Consider the following 22,133-nt stretch of genomic DNA (forward strand, 5'->3'; position numbering starts at 1 on the left):
TGAAAATCCAGTAAGGAGTAACTCGAGTATAATTGTAAAATAAGTAATAGTAAAATAAAAAGAAATTTGTATATCATATTCAAAAAGTTAAATATAGGCCAGGAAAATAACAAACAGCTGTTTGAACATTACTTATAGATATTTAAAGGCCAGGGGTACTAAGGAAGGACAACAATAATTGCTTCAGTTTTTGAAATGTATAAATTCTCATAAGGGTTTCCAAATGAAAGTAACAATTGTGTCTAGGCACAACTCGAGGAGTTTTTGAAGCATTCCAGTGAAAGAATGTCTTCACACAAATCTCCAATCAACAGATTTGAGAGGGAAGAAATCAAAAGCATAAGTAACCCTGCCAGTGTGGAATGGGGCAGCTGCTACTGCATTTGCATATGGCTCATATAGGTCTTTTTTTAAAACCAGGGTGCATCAAAGGAGATTTTGAAGGAGGGAATTTGTTAGATTTTCATCCCCGATTCTGAATAAAATCAGAGATGGGCTGCATTTTATACTGAGGGATTGGTTACATTTGTGCTGACTTGGAGAAGGGTAGATATGGGGCTTTATTATTTAGTTGTGTTTTGAGTGTGTGTTTCTTTCACTGGCAATTTTTAATGTTTGGGCTGTTTTCAGGGAGATATTGTTTCTTTAGCCAGTTCTAGATTCAGAGAAAAAGTGCTTTCCTTTGGCTCTGCTTTCAGGTCCAAGGTGTGTTTCTTTGACTAGCCCTTTCTCCCACCCATAGGCACAAAAAGTGGTTTTGCCCATTAGCTTACTGGTTCAAACAAAATAAAAAGAGATATCAGAGTGCTTGAACAGATTTTTACACTATCCATTTTTTTTCTAGACAATAACTGCTGTTAGTTTACTGACTATATGTGTGTTGGCTTAAGATCTTTTAAAAATAAGTCATGATAAGCCCTCTGTTTCTTCAACAGGCCCAAATGATTAGGCTAATATGCATAACTTTATTAGACTGATTACACACAAAAGCCTTACTCCTATATGAAGTACAAAACATTAAAACACTAAATTCACTTATAGAGTTTCACTATAGTATGATTTTTCTCATGATTTTGCAGAATACATACACTAAATTCAAAGAGTTTTTCTGAAAGATGGTTTATTTTATGGATTTGGAGATGATTGTGACAAAGGATTTACCACAGATTCCATTCACTGTTATCTCTCCAGTCTGTGTCTTACACTGATATACATTCATAAAGATTCTCTACACTGTGTGTTCTTTTATTGCCATGAACAGTACAGTGGTTTCCAAAGGCTTAACCACACTGACTACATTCATAGGGGTTCTCTCTCCTATGTGATCTTTTGCTTTTGAAGATGACTGTGTTATGCAAAGGCCATACCAAAATGATTACAATCATAGTGTTTCTCTCTACAACGTGTTTTTAATGCAATTGAAGATGACAGCAACTTGGAACTGCCTTATCACACTGATTACATTCATGGTGTTTCTATCCAGTATGTGTTCTTCAAAGCAATTGAAGATTACTGTGCGGTACAAAAGACTTACAACACTGATAACATTGATAGCATTTCCTTCTCTCCAGTATGTTTTCTTTTATGCAATTTAATATTATTTTGATAGGCAAAGACCTTGCCACATTGGTTGCATTAATAGGGTTTCTCTCCAGAATGTGTTCTTCTATGGTTTTGAAGACTACTGTGTCGGGCAAAGGCCTTACCACACTGATTACACTCATAGGGTTTCTCTCCAGTATGTGTTCTTTTATGCAGTTGAAGATAACTGCTCCGGGCAAAGGTCTTACCACATTGACTACATTCATAGGGTTTCTCTCCAGTATGTGTTCTTTTATGCAATCGAAGACTACTGTGTTCGGAAAAGGCCTTACCACACTGATTACATTCATAGGGTTTCTGTCCAGTATGTGTTCTTCTATGCCTTCGAAGACTATTGTTCAGGGAAAAGGCCTTACCACATTGATTACATTGATAGGGTTTCTCTCCAGTATGTGTTCTTTTATGATTTTGAAGATCACTGTGAAATACAAAGGCCTTACCACACTGATTGCATTCATAGGGTTTCTCTTCGGTATGTGTACTTTTATGCAATTGAAGAGTACTGTGTTGGGCAAAGGCCTTACCACATTGATTACATTCATAGGGTTTTTCTCCAGTATGTGTTCTTCTATGCAGTTGAAGACTATCGTGTCGGGCAAAGGCCTTACCACATTGATTACATTCATAGGGTTTCTCTCCAGTATGTGTTCTTTTATGCAGTTGAAGATGACTGTACCGGGCAAAGGCCTTACCACATTGATTACATTCATAGGGTTTTTCTCCAGTATGTGTTTTTTTATGGTTTTGAAGAGCACTGTGAAATACAAAGACCTCACTACACTGATTACAATCATGGGGTTTCGCTCCAGTATGTATTCTTTTATGCTTTTGAAGATTACTATGATCTACAAAGGCCTTTCCACACTGATTGCATTCATAGGGTTTTTCTCCAGTATGTCTTCTTTTATGCAGTTGAAGACTATCGTGTCGGGCAAAGGCCTTACCACACTGATTACATTCATAGGGTTTCTCTCCAGTATGTGTTCTTTTATGCAGTTGAAGATGACTGTACCGGGCAAAGGCCTTACCACACTGATTACATTCATAGGGTTTCTCTCCAGGATGTGTTCTTTTATGCAGTTGAAGATGACTGTACCGGGCAAAGGCCTTACCACACTGATTACATTCAAAGGGTTTTTCTCCAGTATGTCTTCTTTTATGCAGTTGAAGACTATTGTGTCGGGCAAAGGGCTTACCACACTGATTGCATTCATAGGGTTTCTCTCCAGTATGTGTTCTTTTATGCAATTGAAGTTTACTGTGCTGGGCAAAGGCCTTACCACATTGATTACATTCATAGGGTTTTTCTCCAGTTTGTGTTTTTTTATGGTTTTGAAGAGCAATGTGAAATACAAAGACCTTACCACACTGATTACAATCATGGGGTTTCGCTCCAGTATGTATTCTTTTATGCCTTTGAAGATTACTATGATCTGCAAAGGCCTTTCCACACTGATTGCATTCATAGGGTTTTACCCCAGTATGTGTTCTTTTATGCAGTTGAAGACTATTGTGTCAGGCAAAGGCCTTACCACACTGATTACATTCATAGGGTTTCTCTCCAGTATGTGTTCTTTTATGCAATTGAAGTTTATTGTGCTGGGCAAAGGCCTTACCACATTGATTACATTCATAAGGTTTCTCTCCAGAATGTATTCTTTTATGACTTTGATGAGTTTCATGAAGAACAAGGTCTTTATCATCTTGACTGTATTCATAGGGTTTCTTTCCAGTGTGCTTTCTTTTAAGCACTTGAATATTATTGAGATAAGCAAAGGCTTTTCCACACTGCTTACTTTTAGAGCATTTTTGTCCAATATGTGTTTCTTCATTCTGTAGAAGGTGAGTGTCATAAGACAAGGCTTTAACACAGTGAGTATACACTGAAAGGTTCTTCTCACCATTTTGATTCCTTTCAACCCTGCAAGGATAATTGGCACAGTTAAAAGATTTACCACATTTAAGACACTGTTGAACCTTATATCTATATGAATTAATTTTATGACTTGATCCAATTCTAAAAGGAATTAGGCATTAAGATATCATAACTCTGTTTAAAATCATGTTTGCTTTTTAATTAATTGTCAGGTTGCACCTAGAAATATGAGTATAATGATAAATTCCTTTGTTTCATGGTATACCTTTTTGCATTTACAAAAACATTTCATATTATATTATTCACTTTTTGGAAGAAAACTGAATACACTGAGAGATTTACCAAGTTTACTGCATTCATAAATTTTACTATACTGTGAATCATATATATTGGCTAAGTGAACTAGGACATTCATAAGTATTTGCACAAACCTAGAACTCATGTGGCATTTTTGTAATGTTTATATATTAATAATGATGGTAGAAACCCATCAGTATTGCATCCTTGAATCAAATTCAACAAGTATACTCTACATGGGAACTTCTGCTGATCTTCCTTTTGTCCTTAAGGACATGTATGTTAAATCTTTACATATCCCTTTGCTCATAAGCTTATATACACATAGAAAAGGAAGAATAATTCACAGACATGAAATTGAGGTATATGGATTTCTGAGAATTTAATAACCATCTATGCACTTAAAGCTGTGCTTATTTGCATTGCTACTTTTATTTAAAAGTTCTAGGAAAAAGTGCAATCTCATCAGAGGCACATTGTTATCAACTTGCACATGAAAATTACCTTGCATGTCTTCTAGAACATTGCCATAGTTCTTCAGTGTTATGGTCTTCCCAAATGTAACCTGAAATACAGGACCAGAATATCTGTCATATCATTTAACAATGTGCAACATTTAGCTTATTATCTTAAGTGCACCTAAGAACTATTGCTGCTTTATTCACCTCATTCTTCTTTCTAAATCAAATTGCAGAACAACATCCTTAACCAAGGAAAAGTTGTTTCTATATTTTGAAACATGAAGGAAATTCATTTTTACCTATAGAAATGAGGTTCCTGTAGGTCTCCAGCATTACATCTTTATAGAGATTCTTCTGGGAAGGATTCAGCAGATCCCACTCTTCCTGAGTGAAGTTGATATACACATCATCATAGGTCACTGCCTTCTAAAATATATCACACATGTAAAATGGAAAGCATGACAGTGATAAAGTTGGAAATGCATACTTCTTTCAGAGTATAGACATATGATTCTGGGGTTCCTTACTCTTATTCCATGACATAGACAGTCACTTTGGAAGGAAATTGAAAAGCAGAGTAAACTCTGTCATTTCTACCCTTTATATGGGATATCACCTCATAAGATCAATGTCTACTGACAGACAGGAAGAGACAAGAAAAAAGATCAACAGTATACAGTATGCATGAGAAAATTGTATGAAGAGTCACAGACCACAAAATAAAATGTAATATGGACACACTGGGTTTATTGTGTCTTTAACCACAACACTCATAAAACAAAGGTGGGTATATTTGTCTCTAAGTTGAATGTCAGTCAAGGCTATACAATCAGGTCCAGGACAGGTGGAAGGACACATTAAGACACTGTCCCCATTGCAAAATCAGTGAAACAGACAAATGGAACAGAAAAAACTGAAAGGCATTTATTGAAGTTCTTACAAATAATTTTGCATTCACTCTAGTTTTGTATTCATCTTCCAGCTATCTAAGTGCCATAATTTAAACTGTAATTCCAATAACATTTTGTCAAAAGCAACTTTGTGTATAAGGCAGTTAAAATGGACAGATGAAAACACTAGAAATATAAATGTTGGTCATAAATAATCAACACAGGGCTGGAGAGAGGGCAGAGTAATTCAGAGTTCTTGCTGGTCTTGAATGGAGGTGGGCACATTTTCCAGTTCTTACACAGGGATCACAACTTTCCATTGTTCCTTAATCAGGAATTCTGAGATCTTTAGATCACCTTGATGACCTAGTACCCATGTAATGAATTTCCATGCAGACATATAAAAGAGTCATATTGATTTTAAAAATATCAAATCAAGCATAACAGGCCAGACGAAGTTCATGTACTTGCAATTAACTGACTCAAAATGTTCAGGCAGTATTAATGTCATAAATACATGACACCTGGGAAACAGAGTGAAACCCTCTTTCAAATTTTAAAATTCAAGATACACATGAAGCTCAGCACAGCAACATATACTTGACATATAAAAAAACTATATTCCAGGGCTATCACCCTATAATATAAAAATGAATAGAGCCAGAAATGATGCCTCCCCCTTTACCTTCAGGAATTTGGAGCCACATAGTAAGGGTGACTTAGACAAGCAAACAAAACAATTAAAATACCAGGTTGCCAAACTCCGTAAAAGCAACTGTTTCGGCTATATCTTATTCTTACTTATAGAATATAGGTAAGATATAGAAAATATAGACCAAGCCTATAATGATAGCAAAATCATTTCAGTATAAGTAAGAAATTGTCAAATTAATGACAAACACAAAACAGTAGATATAAATGTCAGGAAATAGTTAAGGGTATTGAGACTCACCACATACAGTGAGGAATTTCATCTAGACAGGCTTCTCCTACTAAAGATTCACAGGAAATTGAAAGAAAGTCACCAAGGAGAGAAACTTTTTCAAATACATGATGTTTTCTGGGAGGTTTTTCATTCAATAAGTACATTCTGACCCCAGTCATTATTGATTCATGGTCAACAATGGAAAAAATGCATTTAGTCATTTCAAGGATAGACATTTAATGACCCTCATCTGCAATAGTCCCTACACTGTTCAAATGTGCAATGTCCCCTCTTGCACTCAGGACAATCTGTTGACAACAATATCTTATAAAACCTGATACACGTTACCTCTTCCTAACATCAATGGCACAAAATAACATTAACATTCCAAAAGAGAAAAATAAACACACAGTAAGGGATGATTGGACCAAGGCAAGACTGAAGCAGAGCCAGACAACCGTCAAATCCTGTAGCTCTCTGGTCAGATGTATGGGCTTCAATTTCAAATGACTTAAATGGCCCTATCCCTGCAACTTCTCATGCATTTCTCTCTTTGGTAACTTCCACTCACTATAAGCAGCTAGGTCTCCATGGAAGTTGTGTCATAACTTACGAATCTTAACATCTGTGGGCTCAAAATGTAACCCAGTGTTTTTTGAAATAATATTTTTAAATGTGGTATATTTATTTATGTTGTGGAGCATTTGTTTTAATGATGCAAAGAATTGTTCCATTGGTTTAGCTGTGTGACGCTGTGACGCTTTGCCTATTTAAAATACCTAGTTGGTCTAAAAAAGAATTGAATGACCAATTGCAGGACAAGAAAGGACAGGCAGGCCTGTGAGAAAAAGAGAATAAATGGTAGGAAAAATCTGGGAGGATTAAAGAAGAGGCAGCATAAGGAGAGAACAACAGGAGCCTTTAATCCAGCTACACAGCAAGCCATGGAGTAAGAAATAAAGAGAGGAATAACGATAAAGGCCAGGGGGAAATGCAGAGAGAACAGTTAAATTAAAAACAACCTGCCTTGAAACAAGCCAAAGTCAAGTATTTATAAGAAAAAAAATAAGCTTTCATGTGTGAAATTTAATTGTGAACTGGGTGGCTGGCCGTAAAGGAAGAAGGGAGTAAAAGAAACAACCAACAACACCACACCCAGCTTCAATCTTCTCAGCTTCATGCCATGAACTCTCACTGTCTCCTCATTGGACTTCTGACTCTGCCAAACACAGATGCCTGAAACAATGGTAAACTGTCACCATAAACTAAAAATCCATGATCCTAAATTTTGATTCTTTCAGTTCCCAAGACCAACACATTACTGATGATCCTGAGAAGTAGGGTTTTTGTTTAACTGCAAAATGCACTAACGAGATTGGACCACAAGTGTAGAAGGTTTGGAATGAAGTAGCTTCCTGAGACTGAGTCACTTTGCTCAACCATCTTTAAATTGAAGGCTTATGTGTATGGAGTCTTACTCTTAGGGCACCTTGATAAGCTTCCAGTCCAGAGCAATGGCTTTTTCTGTAATGATGATAAACTCTTTGAAAAATCCTGCCTGTATTAACACATGAATGCCCTTTGAAACTACCTTTTCATTTTCATTTATTTCTGCCCTACTTGTGTTTTTTTTAACTGTACAGCTAAGTAAGTCATCAGTGATAACCATTGAACAACTTCAATATTCCATTAAAGACATTAGCCCATTACATTTTAATTTGGCATTACTAAATTTCTAGAGCATAGGCAGAATAATAAAAAATTTGGAGATAAAATTTCACACAAATGTCTGGATAGTGGTGACACATGCCTTTAATCCCAGCCCTGGGGAGACAGAGGCAGGTAAAGCCCTTGAGGTTGAGGCCAGCCTGGTCCACAAGAGCTAGCGCCGCGACAGGTAGGACTGTTACACTGGAAAACCCTGTCCTGGAAAAAAAAAATCAGACAAAAGAACCCAGGATTGTTTTTTTTATCAACTTTATTTTCAACTGAAATCTAATGATGTCAATACCCACTTTCTGCCATTACATTTTCATTTTCCTGGTCCTACAAGAACAGTTAATTATGTTCAAGTTTCTATTTTTTTGTCACATAAAAATCGGGATATCTGCCTCAGTTGGTGGACCAACCCCAAGTGGTACTGAGTCTTTTCCCTCCTTCTAATTTTCAACTGAACCTTGGGAGCTCAGTCTATTCCTCTGATGAGGGTCTCTGTTTCTATCTTCATCTGTTGCCAGATGAAGATTCTATGGTGATATACGAGATAATCAGTGTTAGTGAGGAAAGGAACTTTCAGGTACTCTCTCCCCTACTGTTGACGGCCCTAGCTGGAGACATCCCATGAACACCTGGGATCCCCTCTAGATTCAAGTCTCTTGCCAACCCTAAAATGGATGCCTTAATGTCGATATTGTCTTCCCTGCTCCTATATCCACTTCTAGTTCCCAATTTTTTTATTTATGCCATAATTACATACCTGAAGCACTTTTAGCAACTACTTCAGTATCACATTAAATACACATGAAGAAAATAACCTTTCATGCAGTAATAGTTGAAAGAGTATGGGAAAAATGAAGTGTAATATTGAGTGTTATACTGATGAAAAATTTATCAAACAGCTCTATGGCAAGATTTAATCATTTGTTTTGATCAAGGTGAAGGTACTCGTGAGTAGAAATATATTTATCATTAAATTTTATCTTGCTGTCATTTATTCAAGTCTATTAAAATTTAAAATTAAGTAAATGGATGCTTACAAGGGATATACGAACATTAAAGCTTAAACCACAGCAAGGTAAAACCCAGACATTTTGTAGTGGATTGGTTGAATTAACAACCTGAATTTTTTTCTGAGATAGATTTTACTCATAATTTCTCAAGTCCCTAGCTAGTAAATCATTTTATACTTAATAAAAACATTTTAAGATTATTTTAACAGGCTCACTTATTTAAAAGAGTGAAAAGTGCTTAGATAGTATTTCTACCCTTGAGATTTATGAAGTTAGAATCTGCAATAAGTGCTAATTAGTTCTCCATTTTCATTTCAGGTATTGGTTTCAGCATTCCAAAACAAATGGGTAGAGCTTTGTTAGGTTTAAGAAACAGTAAAAAGAACAGCAGTCTGAAACGTTTGGGGAGGGGAAGTTTTGTTGACCAGGGTCTCACAAGATACCTTAGCCTGATTTGAATCTATTGGTGATACTCCTGTATCAACTTGCTATGCACTAAAATCTAAAGTGTGAACCACCAAATTCAGCACGAATGATATTTGTTTAATGTTTTCTTTTGAGACAGGTTCTTGCTATGTACACTAACTGGACCTGAAAGGCAAAATCCACCTGTGCCCATATTCAATATGTTGGGATTATTGGTGGGGAACAATGTGCCCAGCAGAAATCTGTCTCATTTGTCAAGCTCAAATTGGTTTTGAGGCCCTCAGTCTTGAGCTGGGGAGATTGCTGAGAGGCTAAAATCACTCACTGCCCAAAAGATGATCTCAGTTATATTCCCCATATCCATGAGATTTGGAGGGGCAAGAAGTGAATGTGGCTGTTGTGTTGCTTCTCTGTTCTGTCAGCTTTACCCCAATATCTGACTCTGGGATTTTATTAATACTACTAATTCAGATCACCCTTCAATCAATCATCTTGAATATATCACCTCACTACTTATTTCTAAAGTAGACTACTTTAGTAAGTATTCATGCTTCTTCTTGTCCATCTCTTTCTGTACTGGGACTATGCATGCTTTAAGTTGGTCATCGAACTCAATTTGTACACAATCCATCTTCATTTTTAAGTTGGAATTATAACCCAGAGAAGTAGGAGGGCCCCCATTTACCAGTCTATTTTTTTTTCACTGACCAGTTAAGGCCCAGCCATGAAGCAGTTGCAGGACTTTTCAGCACTTGGAAGCAGAAGCAGGATTAGATGTGCAATGGAATTCTCAATGGCATTGTGTGTGGCCAGCCTAAGTTACCGGAGACATTGCTTAAACATAAACAAGTAAAAAACAGACTTGATAAAAAATGGAAAGAAATTCTTAATGACCTAAAAATAATGGGGAATAGGAAGAAATAAGAAATTAGAGCAATGATGTGGAGGACATTTCCTCCACACCTGAGGTCTGCATCACCTCCCTACCGGTATGGACTGCGATTCCGTACCTTACACGATCTGGGCAAAGTCCCAGGCAATAAAATATAAGACGCACACACATACAGAGAGTTTGAGTCATTCGCCAAGAGGAGAATGCCCCTTTATTCAGCCAAAAAACAGGGTTAAATACTTTGGCCCCAGACAAGGAGAACCCCTCCCAGCCAGAGGGGGATGGGGAAGCTGGCACCGAGTGAGCTTCTCAGCAGGCAGGTGGGTGAAGAGTGCAGAGCAGTGTCAGACAGGGTAGAGGGATCTTGGCACCTGGGCACTTCCGGGCAGGTTGAGAAATTACCATTTTAAAGCTTTATGCTATTTTACTAGGCTAGAGCAGAACAAACACAGAACTAGCAGGAAGCTTTAGCTGGTTGCCAAAACAGTCCTTGATTTGCATCCCAGGGAGCAAGGGATGTAAGGGGCCTACACAATGATGCATTTAAAGATATTCTAAGTTAAAAATTGAAACTCATAGTTTGTTTTTTAAAAAGTAGCTGAAAAAACCATAAAGGTAGACTGACTTTGAAAAACACAAAACCATTCTCTTTCAAAGGGAATGGCATTAATAAGATATTATTCCATGCTGTCCTTAAATACAATGTTAGCTGCTTGGGGCTGTCACCTGACAAACACAGCCAGAGCTAACGGATATAACCATGACAAACAAGACTGAACATATCTGTATATTAGCGCTCCTTGTTGGAATTTCAATATTCATTGGCTCAATTAACCTTCCCACATTGTAAACCTAAATCTGGCCTGCCTTCATTACATGACATGGATCAGTACATGCTGGGAAATTACAAAATCACTTATCCATCTACAATCATATCTTATTTCATAATGGTGACTTCACTGCTGCCTGCCTACAGTGTTTCCCCTATAGGATACACAGCCTGTGTATTTACTGTCAGGTTCTGAAGGCCAAAACCATGCTCCACACAAATCCTTTTCTTGTTATTGAAATGAACAGTTGACTCCATTACTCAAATTTAAAATTTCACAACCAAGTGGTGACTGAGTTCTTCAATCTAAAAATTTAGTTGGTTTAATCACCAGGAGAGCAAGGTCAATTTCCTGGGCAGCAATGGAGTGGTATCAAGGCTCCATGATCCAACAAAAGAATTTTTGTCTAAGAAACATTTTTCTACAAGACTGATGTTCTAGAATTAATATGCCTTCCCAGGCATGAATCATTCCACAAACTTAAACATTTAATTAACATAAATTGCTGTAACAACAGCAGGCATCTAGTAGTGGTTAATGCTAAAAAGAGGAGCCAGTCTGGAAAACATTTTGCACTCCACATATGCTGTCATCTTGAAGTTTCTTTTGAGTTCAGGACCAAGGTTATACTGTGAACAACTTAAAGAGGGACAGAAGTCAAGCAGTGGTGGCACACACCTTTAATCTGAACTCTAGGGAGTCAGAGGCAGACAGACCTCTGTGAGTTCAAGGCCAGACTCATCTACAAGAGCTAGTTCCAGGTCAAGCTTCAAAACTATAGAGAAACCTAGTCTTGAAAAACAAAACAACCAAAAGGGGAGGAAGACAGGAGAAGGCATGTCTAACCAAGTAGGCAGATGGAGATTTACAAACCAAAACTATTGTTCTGATCAAGCAAGATCTAAAAGATAAATTTAAAAGATATATGCACATAATAGGAAATAGACCACAAATACAAAAGTATGGGAAAGTCCTGTCCACATTATAAAAGATTGTCTTAAATGAGCAGCTATTCTGAGCTCTTCTAACTTCAGAATAAGGCTTCTTTTGACACTGAAAATGGTGGTTCAAAGGAAGACCAGAGATACTTCTAAGAAGGACCAAAAATAGTTCATTTTAACTAGCCCTGACTACTCTCTGTTTCAAGGTTGTGAAATTTACTCTACAGGATTGTATTATTTAAGTTTCATTTTATATGTATGAATGTTTGCCCAAATTGTGTGTCTGTGTCAAGACCTGCCGAGGCAGAAGAGGGAATCAGATCACTTCAACCTGAGTTACAGGAGTTCTAGCAACATGACCCTGCTGTCTTCAAAAATAACCATTGCTCTTAATTTCTAAGCTATCTCTTAAGTCACATTTTTATTAAAATATATTTTACACATTTAAATTAAAATGTATTACATCTCTTTACCCTCTTGTGTCCTCTCTTTATCCCTTTCCAAATATTTCTCTTCCAATTCCTTCATTGTTAAGTATGTTCTAATAAGTTTGGACAAATATGTGAATAGAATCTGCTGGGTCCATTTCTGTTCGTTGTGTGTTGTGGTTTCAGGACTGAACATGTTCATTTAAACACACAAATACAGAGATCATCCATGTCTGAAGCTAATTTACCCACTTGCAGTAAAATTTTACTTGTTTTTGAGCAACATGATTCTTATCTGCCTTTGACATAAAATATTATTAAAACTATGTCATGAATATTTATTAATATTTATGTATTTTTAATATTGTTACATATATGTACACATGAAGAAAACATATTTAAAACATAGAGACACCCACAAACCTTTTTCTTCAACATTTGCCAATCTGGTGCCCTAAGGCTTGAAGAATGCACCAGATCTTCAGAACCTACAAATACAGGGAGGACTGTCCAATCTGATGTGCATGCTAGGAATCAAAGATGGGTATCCAAGAGGACCAGTACTTGTGAGACAACTCTCTGGGTCCCACATATGTCAATACAATGCTGCAGGTGAAGGTGACCCACTCTTCCTTCTGTCTCTTATCACTTGAAAGATAAAGTCACCTCTGGGGGCTGGAGAGATGGCTCAGAGGTTAAGAGCACTGACTGCTCTTCCAGAGGTCCTGAGTTCAATTCCCAGCAACCACATGGTGGCTCACAGCCATCTATAATGAGATCTGGTGCCCTCTTCTGGCATGTAAGCATACATGGAAGGATATGTTGTATACATAATAAATAAATAATTAAAAAAAGTCACCTCTGGATGGTTGGCAAAGGATCCCTTGGACAGAATGTGAACAAAATTTGTATATTCATTCCTATTTTCATTGTTAAGACAGCTCTCTCTATGTGAGTAAAGATAAAAAGGATGGTTGAATTCAGTCTAAGTGCAGCCAAATTTTATTAGGAAAAGTTCCATAATTTGAAGTGGGCTTTCTTTGGGGACTTTTTTAGACATGATATGTCTACATAAACATGGATAGCAGGAATTTATTATGGGAAACAAGCTGACCTCAAACCCTCAAACTCACGGAGATTGCCCCCACCCACACTCCTGTGTACAGTGATTACAGCCATACACCTCCAATTCCAGCTGAAATATGTATATTAAAAGACATATCATTGAATGAGAGAAAAAAAAGAATAAAATGAGCTTTAAAGGGTAGCATGATTGCTGCGATGAATGTCAATATTCAGTCTAAGAGTGAGTTAGTAATAAGCCTAAGCCAAGGCGCAAGCATTCATAAGCATTCTGGGTCAATTGTTTATGAAGCGGCTGCTGTGTATTTGAGAGTTTCTGTTGGGGGCAGAAACATCCACCTAAAAAAGGCACCCAATGAAATGATAGGATAAAAGTGTAGATTATTGAATCTTCTCTTTACCCCTACAATATGCTAAGCAATATGGCTATGGTTAAAGACTTGGCTTTGACAGTTGGATCCACCTGATTCCTTAGCTTTCAGTGAGTCTAGCCTCAGGGTTGAGGTACTGGCAGGAACCATGTTTAATGCCACAATTCTATGGAGTTTCAAGGTCCTTAGCACCACCAAGAAGCATGATGGTAACTGTACATAGACACCATTTAAGTGTTTGGTGTGGTGCTTCTTAAAAGGGCTGCAAGGTTTTTACAGCTAAAACTGACTCAGGAAGCTTCTCTTAAATGAGCAACACTTGCCTCTATCAGAGCCCAGCTAAGAAAATGCTGATACCAAGAAACCATGCTTAACTCTGTTCTTTTGTGTCTTGAATTAATTTCCAAGCTCTCTCTGGTTTAAATTGGATTTAGTTATTCATGTTGACAACATTTGTTAACATTTGTTTCACCTGGTTCTATAGTCATTAGTCCCCAAAACCAAACAAAGTTCTACATTGATTATAAACTGCTGTGTCTATTAGGTCATGCTTCCTATTAACTCTTACATCCTAAAATCACCCATAAGTCTTGTCTGTGTCAGTGACATGGCTTGGTACCTTTTATCAGCAAGGCAATCTCATTTATATCCTTTGCCTTTGGGTGATAACTGCAGGCTGAACCTTTCTTCTTTCCAGAATTCTCCTGCTCTGATCAGCCCTGCCTATACTTCCTGCTTGGTCATCCAGCATATACTTCCCACATGGCCACTGGCCAATGAGCATTTTGTTAAAACAATACAATTGACAAGTCTTTAAAAAGTTCATGACCCTTGTCTAACAGCAAACTTCCTCTAATTTACAATCAGAAGTAATAGGTAAGGAACAGTTCAAAAGTACCCAAATTACATGATCAAATATTTGTACCTGATTTCAGTCTAGGAGAAAAAGTAGCAAGAGAAGTATAAATAATAGTCCTTGAAGGGACCAGGTAAATTGATCATAGTTCTTGATTCAAAGAGATCAGAATTTTGGTTTTTAAACACTTCTTAGTATTTTTATCTATTATGCCAAAGAAAGGAAACACATTTGGGGCAACTGGGAATGTCCATATGTCCTTTTCCATAGAAGACATATAGTTTTACCTGAAATTTCCTTTGGAAATGATATGGGAGCTGAGAGGAATTCACCATGGTGATAGAAGTGGACAGTGACAGCAAAGACATGAAATGAATGGGAAGTTTGTAAACTTTCTTCAAATCTAGTACCAATGCATCAACTCTCCCTAGATTTTGTGTTTCATACAGAAGTTTAAGAGAACACACTGATTCTAATTCATGCAAAATTCCATCTGAAAACTCAGTCAGTTAAAACAATCCTCCTTTAATTCAGAATGAATTTCTTAGAATATCTAGTACAACACTGGTCCCATTTCTCCTGTGTGGTTATGCAAGTGTAAAAATAGTTTCTGTTGTATGGAATCACACAATAAATATTACCATATTTTCACACACAAAAAAGAATATAAAGAAATGCATGTTTGGCCAGGAAGTGGTGGTGCATGCTTTCAACTCCTGTACCTGTGCAGAAGAAACAGGGAGATCTCTGTGAGTTTGAGAACAACCTGCTGTATAGTTTGAGTGCCAGCAGAGCCTGACATACACAGAGAAACCTTCTCTTGAAAAACCCACTAAAGCCTTGTTGGCCAGAGAAGAGTGATGGACACCTTTCATCCCAGCACTCGGGAGGCAGAGAGTTTGAGGCCAACTTGGTCTACAAGAGCTACTTCCAGGCCAGGCTGTAAAACTACCTGAAACCCTGTCTTGAAAAACCAAAAAAAAAAAGTCCAACAAAAACAAAAAACAAAAAGACTTCAAAGATACAGAAAACCCCTGTCTTGAGAAAATGAAAAGCAAACAAACAAGCAACAAGTGAAGAAACTTAAAAACTGAAGCTTAAGAAATAGACTCATGATCCATTGGACCCTGAATTCTACGAGTTCCACTCTGCCCCAAATCTCCTATTGCACTCCTCCAAACCCCTGCCACAATCTCAATGGAACTCTGAAACACAGCCTGATACTACACAGTGGGGACCATGCAGCAGGACACCCCACTCTCTAGGCCCTCCATACCAGAGCAAAATCCCAGGACAACCGCCAGTGGCCTCAGCTTCCCTAGCCAGCTAGCATGTGAGTTTCCTGAAAGTAGGCTGCTCCAACACCTCCATCCCATCCATTGAACCTTGAAAGTTACAAGTCCCACTCTGCATCAAGCCCTCCTATCCATGCACCACCAACTTAAGTGGAACTCTGAAGCACAGCCTGCTATTACACAGAAAATACCAAGAGGTGAGTGATGACCTGACCAGCAGGACAACCTCTCTAGGAATTCCATACTGGGGCAAAACTCTGGGCCCCAACACTACCTGCTTCAGTTCATGTGACAGCCAACAGGAAAATTTCCTTCAGGTGTGCTGTTGAAACACCCTCACACCATCCATCAGAGCCTGAAAGCTACAGTCTCACTCCACCACCAAAACCCCCCATCCTACCTCCCAGCCACTTGGAACTTCAGAGGAACATTAAAACACAAATGTTGCTTCACAGGGTAGACCAAGACAGGGACCCTGAAGCACAAGCTGTGACTGCACAGACTGGACCAAGAGAGTGACCCAGAAATGCAGAACAAAAGAGCAGGCCAAGAGAGAGTGCAAAGACAGACCTCAGTGGCATTGGCTCTCTGAAACACAGAGTTGTCCAAGAACAGGTCGCAAAGACAAAAACAACCACTTCAAAAATTGGACCAAGAGGCAAAGACAGTGCTGGTACCAACTGAAGGATGAGATGGGTAGGTGCCAATGCAAGAATTCATCCAACAACATAGAAAGCAACATGGTAACACCAGAACCCAGTGGTCATACTACAGGAAGATGTAATCATACTAAATACTAACCCAGGAGAAGGAAAAAAAATGATTTTCAATGTAACTTTGTGAGGATGATGGGGTTCCCAACGTAAGTATAGGAGGATGATGAAGGAAATAAAAATTCCCTTAAAGAAATCAAGGAAAAGACAAACAAAAAATTGGAAGGCATCAATAACTCTCTCAAAGAAAACAAGAAAAAGCAATCAAACAGATGAAACAAATGGCTCAAGACTTGACTGAATTAGAGGCAACAAAGGAAACAAATGAAGGGAATTCTGTATATGGAAAATCTGGGTAAACAAATGGGAACTACAGCAGGAAGTGTAACCAACAGAATACAAGAGGTAGAAGAGAGGATCTCAGGTGCTGAAGATACTATAGAGGAAATCAAATCATTTGTTAAAGAAAATAAATCCAACAAAAACCTTACACAAAACATCCTGGAAATCTGGGACACCATGAAAAAAATTAAAACCTAAGAATAATAGGGATAGAAGAAAGAGAACAACACTAACTCAAAGGCACAGAAACTATACTCAACAAAAAAATAATAGAAAAAACCTTTCCCAACCCAAAGAAGAATATATCTATGAAGGTACAAGAAGTTTTGAGAACACCAAATAGACTGGACCAAAGAAAAGTTCCCCCAACATATACTGATCAAAATGTAAAACATAGAGAATGAAGAAAGAATATTAAGAGCTGCAAAGGATAATGTCCAAGTACAATAAAAAGGCAGACCTCGTAAAGACAAAACAAAACTCTGCCTTAACCCTAACTTTATGGAGTTTTATTTTTGGAAATTATAGTTAATCAAAAGGAAAACATCCGTTGGTCTTAGAAATTAGTTAAGATTGAATGATAATGCTCTCTTATGAACTATTGTCTCTTTTACTCAAGAGATCTTTTTTTGAAACTAATCTTTAAGGATTTAAGTGGTCTCTATAACTTTCTTCCCCAATTTAATACATATCTTGGTTTTTATTCTGAATGCAATGTATCTTTAAAGCATACAGATTGGCTTAATTTAGCAGGGATTTTTTTTATTATCTAGTGTTTACCCTCACCTGTTGTATCCTTTTTATTAGCATTTAAAAATTTAAAAGTTAATAATCTATTCTGTAACATATCTCTGCGGGCTTTAATTACCCCTTTCTGTTAACTGAGTACATATTTTAAGATGCCAGATGAAGTGTTAATCTAATTAATCTTTTTCAAGCCCAAAACAGCCTATAAAACGATTTAAAATCTGCTTCCTGCTACATGGCATAAAGTTGAATATGTGGCTTGTGCCCTGTCTACCTGTCTAATACAATGCACAGCTGTGAAATCTCTGCAAATCAGAAACTCCTTTTGTCCCCTGGAACTAAGCTTCACTGGATCACACCATTGCAGCTAGTGGCACCACCAGGTTAAAAGCATTCTACTCAACTATCGCTCTACCAGGTCCTACACTATTTGTAATCTTGATAACACAAACCTGAAATTGGAATGCAATATTCAGAACTTCTAGAAACTAAACCTTCAATTTTCTAATCTCTCTTACCAGTGTACAACAAAAGCAGTGCTCAGGTGTGCATTGTGGACAGCGATACAACCAGCATCATTTCCTTCCATTCCAGGGATGCAGAGTCTCCCCTTCCCCAGTAAATCCATACACAAGGAGGCTCAGAGAACAAGGACCACTGCCAACATGAACCACATAGACCACCAAAACTACAGTCTGGATCATGGTACTTCCAAGTCCCAGCAGAGATGACATTTCAACAGACCTGCTCTGAACACCCCCCACTTGTTACGGGGTAGCTTGTGGTTTCCTTACCACTCCCTACAGTGGAGACAGAAGAGAATCATGAAAAGAACTCACAAACTGTCAGCCACTAGTACTCTTGATTCCTAACCCTTCCCAGAATCCCTCACCGGTTATGGACAGCCAGCTGGGTCTCTCAATATTAGCAGTTCTTCTATAGGAGGATCAGAAATCAAATGACTCAGACACCACAGTCCTTCCAGTTCTGCAATGAGTATCCTTGATTCTTCACAAAAATTTAGATGTTACCACTATATGGAAGTTATGTTAAAGATTCGTTATACAACTGCCATTCCTCCATGCAAGGAAAGATTACTGTTGATCTAACTAGTGTGTGTGTGTGTGTGTCAGTCCTAGAAAAGCACAGCAGAGAGATTTATTTCAAATAAGATCCAATTATCCACTTATAAGTGAAAGAAAACACAGTCCTTCATTTGAGTAAAGTGTTTCAAGTGAAAAATCAATTAAAATTTGATATCTATAAGAGACAAATCAACAAGATTGTAGTAATCAGGATTGTACCAGTAGAAAGATGCCCTGTCCATCAGTGATCGTTCTATATTAACACATGTGAGGATCACTTGATTAAACAATGCACCATTATCTTTTTTATGGCTAATTTCATTTTTAGTCATAATTGAAACGCATCATTATGGGGTATGATGGAATTGGAATTCCTGTATATGAAGGGCAATGATCAACCCAGTGTAATTAGCATGTCTATCACCTCAAACATTTATCATTTCTTTGTGTTTAAAGCATTTAAATATCTTTCCTCTTATAAATTTAAAAATATACAATGAACTATTGTTAACTACAGTGTCCCTACTTTGCTATGGAGTACTAGAACTTAACCTGTTTAATCATTAAATCTCTATCTCAATAATTCTCTGTCCATTTTTGTCACCCTTCCCAACCTGTGGTAAATACTATCCTGCTGTGTATCTCCAGAATATTTAGGAGTTTATCTCCCACAGGAGAATTACAAGAGGTAATTGCCAGTCGTCAACGTAGCCCCCATTGTATGTGTCACAGTCAAAGAAAAGATTGTTTCCTTGTGAACCATAACTCTGCACCTACTTAACACATGAACTGTTGGATCTTCTCCTGATGGGGATGTTAGAGGAAAATCTCAAGGGATGTGGAGTGTCCCTGATCCAAAATGGTGGTACCGTACTTGTGTGGTATGATGATGTCAGATGATTTCAGATACTGGGATATGCATATACAAAATGAATAACTGGAGACTGATAATCAAGTCTAACCTGTTATTGTTTTATGTTTCATATATGCCTTATCCAGATGCCTTGAAGGTGATTAATGTGTATGTACATTAACTGCAGCTTATCACATAACGTCAGGAATATAATTTTCCACTTATTCTGTTATGTTGGCACTCAAACGGTTTAGGATTTTGGATCATTTCATATTTGGGATTGTTTCATATTTGTTTTTTTGTTTTTGTTTTTCATTTTTGTTATTATTATTATTATTATTATTATTATTATCATGTAGTAATTTGTAAATGTCCTGACTAGTCATTTCTCGCATCCTCAGACCAGGAAATCTAGATCCTGGAAAAAGAGTAGAACTTATTTTATGGAAACAAATTACTGTAGATACACTAATTTGAACAAATATAACTGGATATATAACTGGATAACTCTGCCTAAAAGAACTGTTATTTTACAGGTTTAAGATGAACATCCCAAGAGAAAATGACTGAAACTTGGTGTGCTCTATTATAAATCTTTCGACTTTGCACTATATGGCCATAAAACCTATTTCAACTTTTTAAAATAATATTTGGGGATAACAATTGCCTAATTTCCATCTTCTTTATTCTTCTTCCAAGCCTTTCCATAGACTCTGCATTGTTTTTTAATTCATGGCCTCTTTTTACTCTTAAAGCAATCACTGTTGAAATGTGACCTTTCTTTGGCAGCAGAATTTATGAGTTGTGATGCAGAGACTTGTCTGCCCTGGACATTGAGTGTGTAATGAAATATGCACACAAGGGACACTGTATCTTGGAGAGGAACAGGAAGTGTACTGAGAGACTGAAAGAGTTCCTACTGAAATACAAATGTACTTCATGAAAGTCTTGTCTTCCTCTAGGGTGGAAGGCCATAGCTGGGAAGGCCTGTGCAGTCTAATCTTTGATCTCTCCTCATCTAGTAGGGGGACTGCTATTATCCCAAGGCCCAGCTGGGTAATTTTATGGGGCAAAATTGGGAGGTTGGGAGGTATATTTTGGGATTTTTCTAGATTTCTCCTCTTATGATGCTCTTGGAAAATGTGAGGGAGCATGGGAAGTGGAGGTACATTGCCTTCTGAATAGCAGGAGAAGGTTTGCTGACTTGTCAGATATTCTGGAAGTTTGGCGGACCATATCATAGGCAATGGTTCTGTTCATTCATGTGTTGACCTAGGCCATTCACCCAGGACTCTAAACATTCTCGAGTGTGTATTTGGAAAATGTAAAGAGACATAGAAAGAAGACTGCAGTATAGTATAGTATAGTATAGTATAGTATAGTATAGTGACAAAGAATACATTGTTGTTTTCACCTAAAAGATTCAACACTTGGTATGATTTAAATGAGAAAACAAACAACGAAAATAATGCATGCTCCAGAATTTAACAGTGAACCTTAATGTGACATGAGATTGTGTAGTATCATGGGAAATAAACTCTGATAGCAGTGAATTGGAATTTCCCACAGATATCAGCTAAAATTTAATAACAGCATGTTGCATTGTTAGAGTTGATGTAAAATTACACATATTTAGTGTATTTATTTTGATACATATGGATATTACCCCCGGGGCCAGCACCATTACCACAGGGGGCACAGTAAAGTGTTACGCCCAGACGTTCTCTTTATAGCCATATTTTTATGTGTCTTCACAATATACAGAGTAGTACTCATAAAATGACATAAATTACTATAGATCCCAGCAATCACCTAAGTATATTTTCCACATTATTAAAATTAGAATTAAGAAGTATTGGATTCTCATGCTTGTGGCAGTTATATTCATGGTATTCTAAATATAAAAACAACCTAAATGTTCACTTCTAGGAAAAAAATGTATTGTCTCATGAGGCCACTGTGCTAAAAAATAAAGGAGGACAATAACAATGGTCAAAAGCTCAGAAACTCATAAAGGACTGTCACAGTTAGTACTGTGTCCATCATAAAATAAAATGTAATTACAGCTTAGGGTATGTCAACCCATCTATTTCTCCCATCTGTTTCTAATCACTATTGTGCTCTCATAAATCATGTGGAAGTGAGAGCTTCAACAATAAAAAATGAGAATCTAAGGTAGCAATAAAAATGAAGGACAAAGAATGACTCTAGGTGAGGCAACCACTGTTAAAGGGTTATTTTAAAGTTCATTAAGTTGGTATGTGGAGAACAAAAATATCAAGCTTTTTAAAGCAATAATTGTTATGAGATGCAAATGTGCTATTATGGCATAAAAATGCTGAAAAATTGCTTTATTTTGTTAGTCTGAGAACTTTTGCCAATGAGTCATACTACACCAAAAGTAAAATTAAAGTGAAGAAATAGACTGCCTTGTTGTGTTTCAATTTAAATAACGACAATACATGATAGTTTCCGATAGTTTATGCCCAGA

The 22,133-nt window shown here is 37.3% G+C and overlaps 1 protein-coding gene across 1 annotated transcript in view; it reads right to left on the bottom strand.

Moving 5' to 3' along the window:
* Positions 1–1,103: 1,103 nt before the first annotated feature.
* The window catches only part of LOC148117625 (uncharacterized), a 41,659-nt gene continuing 20,629 nt past the window's right edge, over positions 1,104–22,133 (bottom strand). The window contains 3 exon segments of the mRNA XM_087902482.1: positions 1,104–3,523; positions 4,280–4,340; positions 4,536–4,662. Of these exon segments, the coding sequence (XP_087758608.1) occupies positions 1,636–3,523; positions 4,280–4,340; positions 4,536–4,662 (2,076 nt within the window). The 3' untranslated portion in view covers positions 1,104–1,635.

The sequence above is a fragment of the Myodes glareolus genome, chromosome 27 (assembly GCF_982192425.1).
Source record: "Myodes glareolus chromosome 27, mMyoGla1.1, whole genome shotgun sequence".
NCBI classification, from domain to species: domain Eukaryota; kingdom Metazoa; phylum Chordata; class Mammalia; order Rodentia; family Cricetidae; genus Myodes; species Myodes glareolus.